The sequence below is a fragment of the Macrobrachium nipponense genome, chromosome 15, assembly GCF_015104395.2.
Source record: "Macrobrachium nipponense isolate FS-2020 chromosome 15, ASM1510439v2, whole genome shotgun sequence".
In the NCBI taxonomy this organism is placed as follows: Eukaryota; Metazoa; Arthropoda; class Malacostraca; order Decapoda; family Palaemonidae; genus Macrobrachium; species Macrobrachium nipponense.
The window spans coordinates 75,089,394-75,109,445 of NC_087208.1; the positions used below are offsets into that span (position 1 = coordinate 75,089,394).

At 42.8% G+C, this 20,052-nt stretch overlaps 1 protein-coding gene across 13 annotated transcripts in view; it reads right to left on the bottom strand.

Moving 5' to 3' along the window:
- Window positions 1-501: 501 nt before the first annotated feature.
- The window catches only part of LOC135195068 (echinoderm microtubule-associated protein-like 2), a 370,249-nt gene continuing 350,698 nt past the window's right edge, over window positions 502-20,052 (bottom strand). For 10 of the 13 annotated variants that reach the window (XM_064221435.1, XM_064221438.1, XM_064221442.1 and 7 more), the window contains 4 exons: window positions 11,040-11,081; window positions 10,218-10,305; window positions 9,810-10,036; window positions 502-651 (listed from right to left, as the gene is read on the bottom strand). In XM_064221435.1, the coding sequence (XP_064077505.1) occupies window positions 502-651; window positions 9,810-10,036; window positions 10,218-10,305; window positions 11,040-11,081 (507 nt within the window). The remainder of the gene's footprint in view (window positions 652-9,809; window positions 10,037-10,217; window positions 10,306-11,039; window positions 11,082-20,052) is intronic. The other 3 variants (XM_064221440.1, XM_064221443.1, XM_064221432.1) reach the window with 1 other exon arrangement.

Sequence of the window (20,052 nt, forward strand, 5' to 3'; positions counted from 1 at the left end):
TATAAAGAAAAACATTAAATATATTTCAGATCATACATGAAGGAAGCACAGATCTAAAAAAAATACATCTCTGCAATTAAAGTTTTCATTTATCAGCAGCACTTCACATACACAACAGACAACATATTTAAAATACAAGATGAAATACTATTTGGTTAAAATTTATAAACGTATATACAGTACAAGTACAATTAATTGTGCTTCTGGGAAGAAAAAATATTACTCAATTCTTGACCTCACCAATTACATTAGGAAGACTAAATGACAAGACTAACAGTGAGATTTATAAATTCCAATTCAGTATACAATTCAGATTCATATACATTCAGTTTCAGTTACCCTGTACCATATACACTTCACATTCACAACCATATACTGCTTTTTTTGATCATTTTAATTTATAATTTTTAAATGTAAAAATTAATAACTTCCCCTATTACTGTATTTTCAAGGCATTTGAAATTAAAATGATGTTTTCTTCAACACTGCCTCCCGTCTCCTTCAACGATGCGAGGAGGAGGAGTTGGAAGAAACAACCCACTGCATGACTGCTGTGTCTCTGCCTCCAGTGGAGATCATTCGTGAGTCATCTTGCAAGAAACCTACTGCTGTAACATGACTACTGTGGCCACCATATTCAAGACATCGAGCCTGAAAATAAATTTGAACATGTGAGTAAAAATAATGAATAAGGCAGTCCCCGGGTTACGACGGGTTCGGCTTACGACATTCCGAGGTTAAGGTGCTTTTCAATTATATTAATCAGAAATTATTTCCAGGGTTACAACGCCTACAATGCTCATCTGGCAGAAGAAATATGACACCAAAATGCAAAATAATCAATATTTTAAGTTTTGTTTTATGCAAAATGCAATAAGAATGCAGTTTACATAGCTTTTAATGCACCCAAAGCATTAAAAGTAAGGTTTTCTTAGGATTTTTGGTGATGTTCCGGCTTACGACGATTTTCGGGTTACAACGCGTCTCAAGAACGGAACCCCCGTCGTAACCCGGGGACTGCCTGTAAATTACATTTAAAACAATTTTACATAATACAGCTAATTTTTCATCCATATCCATATGTTGCATTTCCTTCACACAACAGGTCCCAGTCACACCACCTTGTCCCAATAAAGATCTGAGAGAGGTGTTCACTGAGTATGTCAAGTCCTCCTGTAATGTCTTAGTTACACTTTACTTTGAGGGAACTCAAGATGTAATGGGTTTGTACAAAAAATTAATTTTTGAAGCAATTAGTATATTTCCTAGGTATATAAACCACAGCCTTTCATATATAGGTCATCCTTTAGTGCAAGCTGCAGTGGACATTTAATCTTGGTAGGTAGTTAACTAATGCAGATTGGGGCCAGAGAAGGGAGTATGAAAGAGCTGAGAAATACTCCCTACCCTTCCTATAAGAGGAAGAAGAATGCGGCTCATGTCTGGCTTTCTGAAGCTAGGGCTTCCTCTGCACCCCAGGCAACAAGGGCTTTGCTGAACCCAAAGCTTTAATGATAGGTGCATTGAAGAGGGAGTCCTTGGAATCAAAGCTCAACCATAGTGTTTACCTTTCCTAGTGGAAAGCATGGAGGCTAGTTTAAAAAGAACTGTTCCACTGTAAGAAACTACTCTTATGGACTACCTGACTAGAAAATGAAGCATATACTCTATTTTGAAGAACCAGTGTTGACCACTGGTTGGATTCCTGGTAGCAGGAGCCCCTAGCTCCTGCCACCAACAATCTACTGTGCATCGCTCTCTCTTCTGAGGACGTAATACCTGTCAAGGCATAATTTGTAAGAGTTCATCCACATGTTTGGCCTCAACAACATTGATGGAGAAGCCCTCCAGACAGTCTTACCAGGGGGAAATTAGCTGGCAGACTTAATGCATCCAACCAGAGAGAAACCTATGCATCCTCCAGGGTGTGAAACCTCCACAGTTGTGAAGGTGACAGGGTTAGGAGTTTGCTCAGTCTCTAGAGGCAAGTGAACTCCATGACCCACAGATCAGGGCATTCTCAGGCTACTGGAGGCCAGTAAACTCCAGGACCCGCAGATCAAGGCGTTCATCTCTCCCAAAATTCCATAAGCAAGACAATCTAATCAATGGTTTTGCCTCAAGAGCAGTACCCAAGGCTAGCTCCATGGATGAAAAAGTGGGCAGGTGAAAAGCTGAGGTTGCATTCACCAGATTACTGCATCCACAAATGAGTGCAATATCCTTCTGAAAAGCAAGCCTCCAATTCAGCCCAAAGGATCCCCCTGAGATTTTGACTTACCACCTCTCCAGTTTGTGGTCTGAGAAGACAGCTCAGGGTATGGATCCCTTGATGAAAAAAATTTCCCTTTTGTTTCCTTTGCCAATTTCCATGGAAACTCCACTAAAGACTTGGCCACCTTTCACATTCTGTACATGTAGTCTTATGGATCTACTACAACTGGTGTGACATGAACTTGGAAGGTCTCTCTTTCCCAACCGACATAATTCAGGTTTCCATTCCATCATAGCCATCATGAGAATGAGAACAAAAGGGGTTGCACAAACAGTACACACAAGGTGGACAAAGAACACTGAAAACATACATTAACCCCAATAAATCTCTCAGAATATACAAGATTCACCTTGCATTAACAACACAATAGATAAAGGCTACCCAAAAACAGAATTTAGATTAATAAACATTACCTTAATATAATTTATCTAGCCATAAATCCCCAAAAACCGCACCAAAATTTACCACATTGGCAACCCTGTTACCTCCTGTTCTGTCCGCCAGTTGGCAACACTGTCGTTGACAGGTACAAAACCTTCCCTTGAATAAAAATTCAGTTGTTAACGAGCGCCCGTGTTGTTTACATCACGGCCGCTCTTTATAAATTTCCTAAACCTTTTTGTGCCTTTAAAGCTCTCATTAATTGTTAATGCGACTATGTTAATTGCCACTCACGTATTACATCCACGAAATAGTGAATTAACTTTTATTTCTATTGTGGTATTTATATATTACGAATTTTTGCGCGACCCGGAATTACGTGACCTGTCCAACAGTGCAATGGATTGCCAAGATAATTCGATGCTTCCTTCTGCCAGCAACATCAGGAATTGCCTGGCTTATGGGACAAGGATGAGTAACAGGGAGTATGAACCCCATGACATTTGTAGCTTTTGTCGTGGACAGGTTTGTGACTTGACTTCTCGTTGTGACTTATGTAAACCTTGGTCTGATGAAGACTTGATGACTTAGCCTATATGAAACATCAAAGAATCTTGCAGCGTAATAGATTTATTAAGGAGAAAAAGAAATCGGTAGCTAGACCTGTATCTAATGATTTCCTTGATTTGTGCGCTCATGGTTCTGGCTCTTCGGTTTCGGTATCGTGTGATTCTGATGCCAAATTAATTGATGCTTTGCTACCTGTACAACCGGTAAATAGTGAAGTCGTTCTGATGATGATTCAAAGGTTTTGGCCATGGAAACTAGTTGGAAACAAAAGTTTGAAAAATTACAGCTTAGTTTAAATAGAGACATTTCAGCCAAGTTTAACAAGCTGTCAGAGAATTTTGAAGAAGCTTTTACTAGAATGTCTAACACACTTTTTAGATTCATTTTCAGCTCCTCATCAGGAACCTGTCGACAGCACCATGGGTAATGGTGCAACAGATACCCCGGCTTGTGAACCCCGTCGTGGCGAAGACCTAGGGGGTATAAGGTCCGGGCAGGTGCCTGGCGATTCTTTACCCAATGTGTCCCCTGTTAGTCCCGTAACAGTGCCAAAGGGCACTTATTTAGGAGAAGGGGGGAGGGGTATTAAGTGTTAGGATCTGACAATGATGATGATGATGATGTGGATTCGTGTGATATTGATGTTTCTTTGAACGGCGGTCATGCTGTCGAGTTCAAGAAACTTTATTTAATTTTGAGTTTTCTTCCTCAGGCGAGGCCTAAAGAGCTGAAGCAGCCTCCGCCTCGTTGTATTACAGAAGGGATTTTTCTTGACGGTCCTTCCAGGTCGTGGGAATTTTTTATGTTTTTCCTTTGCTCAGAGGTTCGCAACAGTGAGGGCGGACGTCGCCGCTAAACTTTCAAAGGTGATCGGGGAAGGGAAGAGGAAGCTCTCTTCTCTTCTACGACACCAAAGAGGAGTTTTTCAGGTGGTGGATGATACTTCATTCTCTCAACCCCCCAAACCAAATCCTGAATTTGTCTGACTTTCGGGTCAACCTTTGCTTTCCAAGGCTTCGGTCTCGGACTCAATCGAAGACGTTATTGCCATGGAGTCTGTTATGAGCCCCTTACAAGAAGCTCAATCCTTCAATAAGTGGGTCCTTGGAAGTCTTTTAATGTATATCAAGGACTCCGGGTTTGTTCCTCCCGATGCTCCTCTTTTTGAGAAATTCTGTTTGTCTATTTCAATCGCTTCTGTACATCAGAACAAGCTTGCCGCTTCAATGCAGGCCTTTCTTGTTTCTCTAAGGCATAGCCTGTATTTGTCGCAGTTACCCTCCTCTGTATCGGAGATTCAGAGAAACCATTTGTTGTCCTCTTCTCCTTTTGGCGATTTCCTATTTGATATGTCTGTGCTTTCTGAGGTTTTGAAGGAACATCAAGGTGATGCCTCTTCCCAAGCTCACTGGGCCTTATCAAGGGCTTTTTCCTTTGGTCTTCCTCCCGTTCCTTCAAGGAGTAAGCGTAAGTTTAGTGCCAGAATTACACCTTCTGCTCCAGCCCAACAATCTCCTTCTGGCTCGTTTTTCCAGAGTACATCTCAGGTTTCTGGCGCCTCAGCTTCCTCCTCTGGTGCTCACTCTTTGGAACGCGGGAGAGGTTCTTGGCATGGCTCTAAAGGCAGGGGAAGAGCTCAACCTCCAGGTGGACCACCTTCTTCTTCTTCCTCGCTTCTGCGTAAGAATTTTCGGAAGTAGGAGTCATTACCTCGCCCGGAGACCGCAGTAGAAGCTTGTCTCTCTCGCCATTGGTCAGCTTGGCAGGAGAGAGCAGTGGATGCTTGGGTGTTGGAGGTCCTGAAGGTAGGTTGCGAGATCCCTTTTGTTTTGAGACCTCCACTTTCCAATTGTCCTCTCGAGTTCAGCAGTTATTCCTCTCACTCAATCAGGGGTCAAGCCTTGGAGAAGGAGCTTTCGGCTCTCTTGGAGAAGGATGCCATAGAGCGAGCTCCTCCTCCTCCCGGGTTTCACTCACCGGTGTTGTAGTTCTAAAGGCCTCGGGTGCCTGGCGCCATCATAGATCTTTCGGTCTTGAACAAGTTCATTCTAAAGTCTTGTTCCGGATGGAGACATTTCAGACTGTTCATTCATCCGTCAGGATGGGCGACTGGATGATTTCCATCGATCTACAGGATGCTTATCTGCAAATCCCCATCCATCCGAAGAGCAGACCTTACCTTTGTTTTTTCACGAACTTGGGAGTTTTCCCAGTTCAAGACCATTTGTTTCGGCTATTCTGCATCAGTTAAATGTAAGGATGCTTCGGTATCTGGACGATTGGTTAGTCCAGGCCGAATCTCTTAGAGAAATGTCTCCGGTCGAGGGAGATAGTTCTGTCTCTTTGTGTCGAGTTGGGCATTCATATCAACTTCAACAAGTCCAGTCTAATCCCTTGCCAGATCATGACTTATCTGGGGATTGTTTTGAATTCCCAGATTTTGAGGGCTTCTCCCGCTCCAAAATGGATAGACAAGCTTCTAAGTCTGGTCGAAGAATTTTTGTCCTACATAATGCAGCCAGTTTCTCTTTGGAGGACTCTCCTGGGCCATTTGTCATCCCTCATCCAACTGGTTCCCGGAGGCAGTCTCAGAATGAGGTCCCTTCAGCCGACACTTCGCCAGTCGTGGGATTTCGTGTCCGAGGACACGATAGTCACCTCCTCTCCACAATGTCGGAAGGATCTCCATTGGTGGATGCAAGTTCACCGCCTCAAGTCAGGGACATCTCTTCTTTCAGTTCCGCCGGACCTAATGTTTTGGTCAGACGCCTCTGATCAAGGTTGGGGTGCGCACCTGGGCTCCAAAGCCGCTTTGGGCCTTTGGTAAGAGGAAGACAGGATCATGTCAATAAATTGCAAGGAACTAAGGGCAGTGTACCTAGGCCTTCTTTCATTTCAGGATCAACTGTTGGAGTCAGTTGTCGCGATCTTCGTCAACAACTCCACAGCAGTCTCGTACTTAAGAAACCAAGGTGGCACACAGTCGGACCTTCTCACTCAAGAAGCACGACCAATCCTGTGTTGGGCAGAAGACGGGGATTACATTGGTCCCTCAGTTTACCCTGGGCCATCACAACGTCTTAGCAGACGCCTTGTCGAGACCAAACGAAGTTCAAGGGTCGGAATGGACACTTTGCCAGGAAGTCTTCAACAGCCTCAGGAAGAAGTGGCCTGTCATAATCGATCTGTTTGCCACCCCACTGAATTCTAGGTGCCAGATCTTCTTTGCCTCTTATCAGACTCCTCAGAGTGCCCGGACAGATGCTCTTTTGCAGGACTGGGAGGGCCTTAAGCCTATGCATTTCCTCCTTTCGCTCTGGTGAGGTCAGTCCTCAACAAAGTGAGGGCAACCAAGCGTCTGGATCTCACCTTGATTGCCCCCTTCTGGCCACAAAAGGAGTGGTTTCCCGACCTACTGGAAGCTCTGGTGGAGCCCCCCATTTGTCTGACAGACACACCAGATCTTCTCAAACCACCCCATTTTCATCGGTTCCATCAGAGGCTCCACATGCTCAGCTTCATGCCTGGAGACTGTCAGGAGATTCTCCAAGCACGAAGGGTTCTCCTCCAGAGTGGCGCGACAGTTGGCCGACCCAGTCTGCAGTGTTCTCCTCCGACATGGGACATTAATAAAGTCCTTAAAGTCTTAAGGTTCCCTCCATTTGAGCCTTTGAATATGGCCGATTTTAGGGACCTCTCTTCTAAGACACTCTTCCTTGTCTCACTGGCTACAGCCCAGAGGGTAGGTGAATTGCAAGCACTCTCTTTTCTGGTTGCCAGATCTAGACAAGACATGATTTTGTCATACCTTCCCGAATGTCACAAAGACTGAATAGTCTGATAATCCCATTCCCAGGTCTTTCCTGCTGAAGTCGCTGGTCGGCTTTGTCGGTAATTTAAATGAGGAATTAGTTCTTTGCCCTGTTATGGCACTCTCATGCTATTTACGCCGGACAAAGGACATTCAGGGTCGTCCCTGTCATCTGTTTGTTTCACCCCGAAATGTCAAGAGACCTATATCAAAGAATGGTGTATCCTTTTTTTTTTCTCAGAGATCTTATTATTAAAACTGGTGGTTCGGCTGCCTGTGAGGGTCGGACGCCGAGTGCACACAGTATTAGAGCAGTTGCTACATCAGTAGCTTTTATGAAGAACGTCTCATTCGCCAAGGTGCTTGAGGCGGCGACTTGGTGTTCTAATTTTGTTTTTGCCTCCTTTTACTTGAGGGATATTTCTCTAGTTCTAGGCGACCTTCGTTCCTTGGGCCTATTGGTGATGGCAGGACAGGTCGTCAGACAGGAGAATTAGGTAGTCTTCCTGTTTTACGTTTGGTTGCTACCTGTATATTATTATTATTTTTATTTTTTTTTATTTTTTTTTTTTTACATTATAACTTATGGCAGTTTTTGGTTTAGTTATAATGGGAATTAGGCAGTTTGGTATTTAGATGTTATTGATGACAAGGACTAGCTGCTTGACAACTCATGCTGCTTCCATTGTCAGTGTGACATGGGATCAGCCACTGAGTTGTTGGCACTGGCGACTATATTTCTCCCAAAGTCGATGCCGACCTAACTAGCCATTGGTTCGCTTGTCCTGACGACTCACGCTTCTTCCATTGTCCTTCTGGATAGGAATTAGTCGATGGATCGTCTGCTGTCATCTAGTGACTCGTTCACCATCTACTTTTTGTCTCACCTGTTTTCTTGGAGTCAGACACTCGTGCGAGATCAGGCGACATTTAGTAGCCCTGAGTTTCTTGTTGACGATGTCGGTTGCGTTGATACACCCTCCAATGATCGTTTAACATGAGACCAGGTTGGACTGCCGGCACTCGTTGATACACCCCCAATGTTTGCTTAGCTTTGAATCGCCCAAGCAGTCCAGGCACTCATCCTTCAGGGAAAGAGTTGTCAATACCCAATCCTCTCTCTTGGTGCCAGACATTCGTGAGAGAGCAGGTGTCGTTGTAGTGCTTGATAAAGTCATCGGGGTGCAGTCTTGCTGTCCTCATTTTGTCTGACTGGTCACCTGGTCGGTCACCTGACTTTAGTACAGACAGACTGACTATACACTTACTCCTTGTCCTTTACTACCGCAGTTCTACGGCATTATGGTAGGAGACTTTGAGTTCTTAGTATCTTAGACCTCGGGTTGAGTTTTTAACTGCCTATGATATATATTTCTTTGATTGTTTTATGTCCTATTCTGCCCGAAAGGGAAATTGTACTCAGATTCCCTCCTCCTTTTCAATGTGGTTAATCGGGCTAGATAAATTATATTAAGGTGTTTATTAATATGGAATTTTTATTATAAAATTAATATTAATAATACTTACCTGTATAATTTATCTAGTCCCACCCATCCTACCCCACGATCTGCCTATCACAACTGATTTTGAAGGGAAGGTTTTGTACCTGTCTACGACAATGTTGCCATCTGGCGGACAGAATAGGAGGTAACAGGGTTGCCAATGTGGTAAATTTTGGTGCGGTTTTTGGGGATTTAAGGCTAGATAAATTATTCAGGTAGATATTATTAATATTAATTTTATAATAAAAACTCCATTTTCATACACAAGGTGAAAAATACACAAGGTGAAAAACACACAAGGCATATCCACACATGCACGAACAATCTTATGCGAACACGGCTTGAAACACACTGGACAAATAGGCCAGTAGTGGTTAGGGTGGTGCCTCTGCCTACCTGATAGGCTTTAGTTTTTTAGTTAGTACTCACCCAAAGTCTGACATGTGCTGTAATACTATATTTTTTAATGCATAGGTTCATATCACCTTAGGAACAACTAACTCCCCTGTCACAAACTATAAAAGAACTTCAGGAGGCTGATCCTATGTAAGGCATGTTGAATATTGGGCATTGGATCACTCTCCTTATGGTAAGTAAAGATAGTATTTCTGATTGTAACTCTAATTTTAATAAATAATTTGTTTTTCTTATTATAATTTCACACCAGGCCATTCCTTCCATCAGAAACTTATGTAATACAGGCAGTCCCCAGTTATCGGTGGGGTTCCATTCTCGGGGGGGTGTCGATAAGAGAAAACCGCCATTAACCAAAACTTGGTGATACGTTATAGCACCATAATTCCATATTGGCACTTATGGCACCAATAACCAGAACTTGGCCCATTATGGCGCCATAAATTGCCGATTTTACAGCACTAGACAAGCCGCATAAAATCGGATCGCCGATTACCAAGTCCGTCAATAACTGGGGACTGTCCGAGTCAATTCAGTGTCTTTGGGATGAATCCTTTAGGAATGTATGAATTACAAAATACTGAAAAAAACTGAACCATGAAGAGAAAAGCGGTAAATTAAGATATTACTTTAGTTAAAAGCAAATGAAAATTATTTCTCTTGACTGGAAAGAGAAAGTAAAGAATTGTTCAAATATTCAAAGAATAAAACATGTGACACATCACAATTACAAGCTGCATTAAAATTTACTAAATGAATAATGAAGATAATTAAATATATGTAAAATTTCTAATATCAGTGATCAGAAAAAAGTAAGTCTTGATGCACTGGTACTATTAACAGATAACACACTTACTCTTTGTTGACAAGCTGGACTAGCAAACAATTTTATCTTGCCAAAATCGTCTCCAGTTGCCAACAAGTCCATCTGATTTGCCTTGGCACAAGTATTGATATCTGTTCCATCAGTACCTTCTGGCCAGATACCTAATGTAGCAAATGTAAGAGTGCAAGACTGGGTGGCCCATTCAACATCCCTCATCTGAGACGTTTGTGCAATTTGACGGCAAAGACCAGCATTCCCTGATAATGTTAAATCTAATTAGCTCACAGAATGCATTTCCTTAAAAAGTTCTAATAGTAAAGCTACTCTTTGATAAAACAAATTTGATACTGATTTTAGTGTACCAGCTTAGAAAAGTCAGTTGTACATAACACTATTTACAATTCATTAAATTAATTAAAACACATAGCATGAACTTACAGAAAAGTAGCTCGTAATCGCCAGAATTTGTCTGAAGGAACTGACTGTCAGCGGACCAATCCAAGTGAGTCACAAAACTAGAATGACCCTGTTGAAAATCAAAATTATATACTCTCATTCTTTCTACTTGGGAATAATTTTTAATGCAAAGCTGCATCAACATACTGTCTGCTTTAAATCAAAATTACTTTAGCAAAAGGAATGGAGATGGAACCTGTTAAATGCATTCCATAAATCAAAATTACATTAGCTAAATATTAAAGATGGAACATGTTGTAAAGTTCTATGTTCTTGTACCCTGAGAACATTTAAGAGTTGAACTATGTACTATTAAACAACTGGTATGTTCTTTTTGCTTTTATTCAAAACCATATTAGCCAATCTAATGCAGGCAGATAGTAACCAATTCACCATTTACAAAATAAATCTTGTTGATTCAAGTATTTGTGCATTCCTCATTTTTTCTTTTACACACATGTGCAGACTTTAAAGCAGAACACTTCAAGCCACTCCTGTCTCTTTGGTTGTACATAGTGCTAATCCAGGAATCAACATAATAAAAGTCTATCAACAGATCCTCTTGAGAATATCACTTTAACTCAAGTTCAAGTAAACAACCTAGAGCTGTAATACTTGGCTGTTTATTCTGAATCACCCAAGAGGATAGGTATTTGGAGGCTTAAAGTCCCAAGCTGGGATACCGACACCTTTCAGAAAAATAGCTTGTGATGATCCCAGTAGCTTTAAAACACTGCAAAATCATAAAATCTTTGGATATGTAAATAGTGCATGCATAGAATTACACCTTGAGAGGCGGCTTACCACCGATGATGCACTTTGATATCTGGCTCTTCTGACTTTAGCCTTGGATAGCATGGAAAAAGAGGAAACATGGGAATATGAAAATCCCTATGAAATACCAGTCATACTTACTTGTTCCTGAATTGCCAGAAAATAATTAATGCAAATTGAGCTTAATCTGCCAAAACTTTTAATCATTACCTTTACGCCAAACTTTTCTATAGCTTTAGGCCAAATGAAAGTTTTTCTAGCAAAACTACTTCATTAAGAAACATTCAAGAAGTGTACGTATATTAATCTGTTGACAATGAAAACTAGTAGCATGACCTGCTAATTTTTTAATGCATCATATTTATGTCTTGCTCCACAAGTGCATACAAAAAATTAAGATGCTGTTATTCATTTTTTACCATCAACTTCCTTGTGAAAAGTTCTTTTAATTAGAGCCAAGGTAAAACTAAATTTTTAAAAACAGTTTTCAAGTAATATATACTATATACATAGTATATTTTTAAATAGCAAGATATGTCATACACTCCTTGCCTGATTATAAATGGGGAGTATGTATTTTATCTCAAGTAGGTCTACTTTATTCAGTAAATCATAATAATAATTACTTTAAATACCTATATTAATTACATATTATAGCATTATACATACTTTCAATTATACATACTACTTTCAAACAGGTATATTTACAAGCCAAAAATAGAAATAATGTACAGTTTAAGCAGCAACAAACAACAAGGTTATAACTGAACTGAGTCAAGTGGTTCCAAGATGTAAGTGTACATGTTAAGAGATGCAAAATTAAGGAGAAACTTGTCAACTTCCCTGGGGTACATTTTAAGTTCTTTACAAAACCTCTTTAAAATTACTATATAACATCCATTTTACACTGGTTGAGTTGTACTGAGCAATAATAATCTTAAAGCTATGGGGGGCTAACTTTAATATACTGTTGCAAGTCTGCCACTTCAGATTTTTTATCAATTCATTTACAAGATTTTGACAATAAATTTTACATTCATCGAGTTTGTTATAGTTTTTACATTCAATAAAGGGTAACCCTATAACATTTCTAAGTAAATAAGAGCTTAGTTTTCATTATGTTCACTGGGATTACACATGGTTTTCAAGACCTACTGCTCAATTGAAAAATCTTAATAGATAATTCTCTACATAAAATGTTATTGTACACTGTATGTATAGGTTATTTTTATATAATTCCCAACATACAATGTTATTACACACTGTATGTATAAGTTATTTTTAAGTTCAAATGTTTTAGTTGAAAAAAAATTGTTACTTTTTCAAAAATTATTTGCCAAATTAAAAATTGCACAGAAAAGTGATTTTCATTGAATTTGGTTGTCTTCTTGGAGAGAAAATCATTTAGTTTTGAAAAAAGTAAGGTTTGAGAAAACAAGCAAAACAATTAGAATTTTTGGACTTTCAAAAATCCTGAGAGAATCATGACATCTTGAGGAAATTATCCCTATATCATATACGTAATATGTTTTCTCTGACACATCCCATAGAGAGAATGGGATATTTTAGTTGGTGACAATTATTTTTGAATAAATTTTTCCTCTTGTACATACTTTTTTTAATACAAATTGTCACACTGCCATACAAGGGATGCACAAAATTGTCTATGACCAATCTAAAATATTTTTTTTAGCAATAAGTTTATTTACACATAAAGCAGTCCAAAACAGTGTATAACTCAAACTTGATCCTTGTTAATAGACTTCTTTTACATTTTTAAAATTTTTTCGTTCACAGTACAGGCAGCCCCTGGTTATCAGCGGGGGTTCCGTTCTCGGCAGGGTGCTCATAAGCGAAAACTGCCATTAACCAAAACTTGGCGATTTATGGCGCTTATGGTGCTGAGTTTCAGTTGATGGCACTTGTGGAGCAAAGTTTCTGTTATGGTGCCAATACAGGCAGTCACCAGTTATCGGTGGGGGTTCTGTTCTGGGGAGGGTGCTGATAAGCAAAAACTGCCATTAACCGAACCCGGGAATTTATGGCGCCGATAACCGGTTTATGGCACCTTTGTTACGTATGCTATGGCACCATAACTCTATTATCGGCACCTTATGACACCGATAACTGAAACTCAGCCCTTATGGCGCCATAAATTGCCGATTGTCTGACGCTAGATAAGAGCCATAAAACCGGAGGGCCATTAACCAAGACTGCCGATAATCAGGGACTACCTGTAACCAGTTACTGGTGCCTCTGTTAGGTATATTATGGCACCATAACTCTATTATTGGCACCTTATGGTGACGATAACCAAAACTCGCCCCATTGTGGCGCCATAAATCGCCAATTTTATGGCACTAGACAATCCCCATAAAACCAGATCACCATTTACTGAGTTTGCCGATAACTGGGGACTGCTTGTACCATACAAGCAATTTACATTTCTAGATATGTATTTATTTACACTGAAAACAATGTCCCATATAACTTACTTGATCTTACCCTGAATATATTCATACAGATATTTTGTACAAGTCTTTTTTGTTACAATTTGTGGTTCACAGTCATACAAGCGATGATCAAAATTGTCAATAAACCATCTAAAAATTTTGTTTTAGCATTATTGCTTCAGGATATGTTTACTTAGACATAAAACAGTTGAAAACTGTTAATACCTAAAATTCTATAATCCCTTGAAATTTGGCAGTCGGTACACCGCATAACAGCAGACACAGAAAGGTGCTCCTCCTGATGCAGGAAGAGGGGGGATTCTGCCACATCCCTCAAGACATTTTGGAGGGATGGAAAGCCTTCCCTCTGCACCAATGAAGGAACACCTCTCATTTTCCCTGGTACCAACCAAGGGAAGATGGCCTGAGGGGTATGGCGATGACCACAGCAATTTCTGAAAAACCTCTCTTTCTAAGGAGCTGCCAGACAGCCTCTACCTGTGAAGATGAAGGGAGGCCACTGCCTGATGAAAATAGCCATTGTGTTCTTGGTTGTCTTGGTATGTCCATCAGCAGATGGAGGAAGTCTTCTTACCATTCTGTTTGAAGGCACCTTGGAGCTTCAAGCACCATTTTCAGACCTTGGGTGCTGCCTCTGAATGAAAATCCAAAGGGAGAACCTTCACTATTGCCATGTCTATCAGCAAGTTCAGATACTCTACACTGCTTATGAGTGAGATCTGTTCTAATGACTGTAGCAACAAGCTTGCCAGGACCAGCTAACATCACTTGTATTTCATAGATGTACCCATGCAACCGATTTTGAGTCGAGATAAAAAATGAGCACTTGATTGAACCCTTGGGGAAGCGGTTACAAATCTGAAACAAGTGCCTTGAACTAGAACACAATCCCCCTTGAGGATAAAGAGGAGACACTTGCAGGAGGACCAACAGCTAAGTATTAAGGCCGCCAGCGCAATGGAGAAAGCATATACTAAATATTTTGTCAAAATGATATTGTTATAATACAATAAAGTTTCATACATACTTACCTGGCAGATATATACATAGCTAAGACTCCGTCGTCCCCGACAGAAATTCAAATTTCGCGCCACTCGCTACAGGTAGGTCAGGTGATCTACCGGCCTGCCCTGGGCGGCAGGACTAGGAACCATTCCCGTTTTCTACTCATATATTTTCTCTTCCACCTGTCTCCTTGCGGGGAGGCTGGGTGGGCCCTAATCTGTATATATCTGCCAGGTAAGTATGTATGAAACTTTATTGTATTATAACAATATCCATTTTTTTTTCATAACAATCAACTTACCTGTCAGATATATACATAGCTGATTGGCACCCTTCGGTGGAGGGTAAGAGACAGCTACTACTGGAATAGACAGGTAAACAACATCTGTTGTAGGTATAAATGTAAAAACCTTGGTTTTCCTACCTGATAGGTGGTAGACTTCGTGGGTGTTTTCCCGTAGTCTGCATCACCTCAAGAAACTTTAGCGAGATATGTGATCTATGGCCAAGAATTCTTGTGGGTCTGCCGAAGGGGTCTTATCCACTTACTCGGCAGAGCCTGAAAGGACTTTGTCAATGGGTGCTGATCCACTTACATGACAACACACCTTATTAAGGAGCACACAAACCAATCCCACCGACCACCTGATCCTAACCACCATGTTAGTATTAAAAATTGCTCCGAGTTATCCCCAACTCTTCGCAACAACCGTAACTCAAACCACAATGCACACGCACACAATAATTTCAAAAAAAAAATTTTTATCTATTACAAGATATCACAAGAGTTCCTTACTGAACTGAAGTGACTGGCCGCTTGTGCGGCAACTGCACTTGTTCAGCAGAAAGTCTAGAACATATCTATTAGACTTAAGTAGTAAAAAAAAAAAAAATTTTAAGGATTGTTGTCAGCTCCTGTACCCAGGATTGTGCCCGCAGACACAAAAGGACCTAAGGAAAAACATTTTTCATAGGTCACACGCACGTCCTTCAAATAGTGAGCAGCAAACACAGAATTACAATCTCCAATATGTCGCTTCCAAGATATTCTTCAGCGACATATTTCTCTGAAAAGAGAGAGACGTCGCCACTGCTCTCACTTCATGAGCTCTTACTCTCAGGAGTTTTAAAGAATCATCCGTGCAAGCCTTATGAGCGTCCGTAATTACGTTCCTGACAAAAAAGGCTAAGGCATTCTTAGACATAGGTCTTGATGGATCCTTCACTGAGCACCAAAGACCTTGTCTAGAACCTCCCAACTGTTCCTTTTTCTGTAAGTAAAACTTTAACGCCCTTACTGGGCAAAGAGACCTCTCCGGTTCCCTGCCGACGAGACCCGATAATCCTTTTACCTCGAAGTTTCTCGGCCAGGGATTCGAAGGATTTTCATTCTTCGCCATGAATAATTCCTTGAAGGAACAGATGCTGAATCTATATTGAACCCGACTTTGTCACTAAGGGCGTGCAGTTCACTAACCCTTTTTGCCGTCGCTAGTGACAAAAGGGAATAAACATTTTCTCGTTATATCACGAAACGAGGCCAATGTTAGGGGTTTCAAAGCTCTCTGAAGCCAAGAACTTCAGCACTACGTCTAGATTCCAGTTAGGGGGAGAAGTAATTTCTAGACTTCTTGGTCTCAAACGACTAATCAGATCATGCAGATCCTTATCGTTTCCCAAATCTAGGCCTCTATTCCTAAAGACGGCCGATAGCATACTTCTATAGCCCTTTATCGTGGCTACGGAGAGCTGCGATTCTTCTCTCAGAAATAACAGAAAATCAGCTATTTCTGTTACAGAGGTACTGGAGGAGGACAACTTCTTTGACTTACACCACCTTCTAAAAACTTCCCACTTGGATTGGTAAACCCGGATAGTGGAAGTTCTCCGGGCTCTAGCGATCGAGCTTGCTGCTTACTAGAAAAGCCTCTCGCTCTGACAAGTCTTTCGATAGTCGAAAGGCAGTCAGAGCGAGAGCGGGGAGGTTTTGATGAAACCTCTCGAAGTGTGGTTGTCTTGAGAAGATCCCTCCTTTGTGGAAGGGATCTGGGGAAGTCTACCATCCACTCCAGTACCTCTGGGAACCACTCTTGAGCTGGCCAAAAGGGGGCTATCAGGGTCATTCTTGTCCCCTTTGAAGTCACAAACTTCCTGAGTACTTGCCCCAGAATCTGAAGGGGGGAAATGCGTAAACGTCTACCTGAGACCAATCTAGCAGGAAGGCGTCTACTGCTAGAGCTCTGGGATCTTCTACTACTGAACAGAAGACTTCCAGTCTCCTCGAGAGGAACGTGGCAAAGAGGTCGACATGAGGAGTTCCCCAAAGAGACCAGAGCTTGAGGGCAAACGTCTGAGTGGAGGGTCCACTCGGTATGAAGGACCTGGTTCCTCCTGCTCAGCCTGTCCGCTCTTACGTTCCTTACTCCCTGAACGAACCTCGTCAAGAGAGAGATGTTCCTTTGCGATGTCCACAACAGCAGTTCTCTTGCGAGTTCGTAAAGGGCATACGAGTGAGTACCTCCTTGCTTCCGAATGTATGCCAGAGCGGTTGTATTGTCCGCATTCACTTGTACTATTTTGTTGCATACTAACGGTTCGAAGCTCTTTAGAGCTAGGTGTACAGCCAGCAGTTCTTTGCAGTTTATGTGCCAGGACACTTGAAGAGCATTCCAAGTGCCTGACACTTCTCATCTTTCCCAAAGTTGCTCCCCAACCTTTTTCCGACGCGTCGGAAAACAATACAAGGTTTGGGCTCTGTATTTCCAGGGAAGTACCCTGGTTTTCCCTCAGTGGGAGTAACCACCATTCTAGATGTCGTTTTTATCAGATCTGGAATGGGAAAACTGTCCGAGAGGAGTCCTGTCTTCATGTTCCACGAACTTCTGAGGAAGAACTGAAGAGGACGGAGATGAAGTCTTCCTAGATGAAAGAACTGTTCGAGCGAGGAAAGGGTCCCTAACAGGCTCAACATTCCCTCGCCGAAGTCCGTTCTTCCTTAGGAAGAGAGAGACTTTTTCTAAACCTCTCGCTATTCTCTCTTGAGAAGGAAATACTCGAAAACCCTGAGAATCCATCCGAATCCCCAGATAGACCAAGTTCTGGCTGGGAATCAGTTGGGACTTCTCGAGGTTCACGAGTAATCCTAATGTCTTTATCAGGTTTAGTGTCACAGTCAGGTCCTCCAAACACTGTTTCTCTGACTTTGCTCTGATAAGCCAGTCGTCTAGGTATAGAGATATACTGATTCCTTTCAGATGAAGCCATCTCGCCACATTTTTCAAAAGGTTCGTGAAAACCTGAGGCGCCGTAGACAGGCCGAAACACAAGGCTCTGAATTGGAAGATCCTTCCCCCCGTCATGAAACGGAGGTACTTCTTCGACGAAGGATGGATCGGGACGTGAAAACAGGCGTCCTGGAGATCCAGAGACACCATCCAATCCCCTTGGCGAAGAGCCGCCAGGACTGAAGCAGAGGTTTCCATGGAGAACTTCTTGTTTTTGAACAAACTTGTTCAGAGCGCTGACATCCAGAACTGGTCTCCAGCCCCCCGAGGCTTTCGCAACCAAGAAAAGACGATTGTAAAACCCTGGGGAGCTTTGATCCAGCACAAGTTCTATAGCTCTCTTGTCCCACATCTGATCCACCATTTGTTGAAGAGTATCTTTCAACACAGGGTCCTTGTAATTGGCGGACAATTCCCTCGGAGTTGACGTCAGGGGAGGATTGTCCAGGAAAGGAATGAGATATCCCTTCTGAAGAACCGACATCGACCAAGCGTCTGTGTCGATGCGAGTCCAGGCTTCCGCAAATCCCCGGAGCCTGGCACCTACTGGTGTTTGGAGGAGCGCCACTTCACTTTCCCCTTTTAAAGGGGCGGAACGAGGCTCGACCTCTCTTCTCGGTCGTTTTCCTTTTAGGCGGTAACTCTAGTGGGAGGGCCTCTCGAAAGGGCCGAACAGGAGTAGACCCCACTTTCTTTTCTCCCACCATCACTGGTCTCTTCTTCCTGGACGATTGCAGGAGAAGATCCTGAGTCGCTTTCTCCGTCAGAGATCGGGAAATATCCCTCACCAACTGTGACGGGAACAGAAATCAGACCTAGGGGCGAATAACAAAGCTGCTCTTTGCGAATGTGATACTGCTTTCGTCAAGAAAGCGCTAAAAACAGATCTCTTCTTCAAGAGACCTGCTCCAAATAAGGAAGAAACTTCCCCTGAGCCGTCTTGCACCGCCTTGTCAATACATGACAAAATTGCCAGGAGTACATCCGGTTCTAGCCCTTCAGGGGCATGAGCCTTCTTGGACATCACCCCAAGGGACCAATCTAGGAAGTTAAAGACTTCTAGAATGTGAAAAAGTCCCTTGAGGAGATGATCCAACTCTGAAAGACCCCAAGTAACCTTAGCTTAGCCTTGTGGAAGGACTATGTCTCCTGGAGTGCATCTTACCATGACTGGAAAACGTCCAGCTATTGCAGCTGAAGCTGGAAGAGTGAGACCCATATTCTCCCAGTCTGGTACCAAATCCCTCTCTTGCCCGTAAGTCTAGGGGAGGCATGCAAAACACTGTCCTTACTAGCTCTTTCTTAGTTAGCATCCAGCTATCCAGCGATTGCAGAGCTCTCTTCATAGAAATCGTCGGTCTCATCTTCAAGAAAGCCGACGATTTCGGTGTCTTCGAGCATGAAAAAAGTGAACGAGGCGAAGGAGGAGCGGCAGGGATCAATGCATCTCCGTATTCCTGGAGAAGGAGAGCTGTCAAAACTTTGTAGTTCGACAGTCCTTCTTTACCGTGAGACTCGTCCTCTGATTCCTCTTCCAAAATCGGATCAGCAGGAGAGGCCACTTCCCGTTCCGGGTCTTCCTGTCCAAAAACTCTCTCTACGGGAGACAAACTCCTAATAGGAGAGGGGCTAAGAGAGTGTAAAGAGCTCCTATGCTTGGCTGGCTCTTCGTACTTGGCTGGCTCTTCGCGCTTGGCTGGCGCCTCGCGCCTGGCTGGCGCCTCGCGCCTGGCTGGCGCCTCGCGCTTGGCTGGCGTCTCGCGCCTGGCTGACTCCTCGCGCTTGGCTGGCGCCTCGCGCCTGGCAGGATCCTCGCGCTTGGCTGGCGTCTCGCGCCTGACTGACTCCTCGCGCTTGGCTGGCGCCTCGCGCCTGACTGGTGCCTCGCGCCTCTCAAAACTCTCGCGCCTGACTGACGCCTCGCGCCTGGTTGAAGTCTCGCGTCTTCCTGGTGCCACATCCTTGCGTGACAGATGCTTGTCTGGAGCCTCGCGCTTGGCTGAATCCTCACGCCTGGTTGTTATCTCGCGCTCGGCTGAAGCTTGCTGGTCTGGCAGACGTATCCATCTGGGAGAATCCTCTCGTCTGTAATGCGTTTCTCGCTTGTCTGACTCTCTAATCCTAGAGGACGCTTCTCGTCTGTAGGACGCTCGCTTGGCTGGCGCGACGCGCTTGCCTGGCGAATCAAATTCGTCCCACGAGTCTCTATCTGAGTTCTCAAAAGACTCACGTCTCACAGGAGCCTCACTCCTGGAGGGAAGGAAGAACCGACGGTCTTCT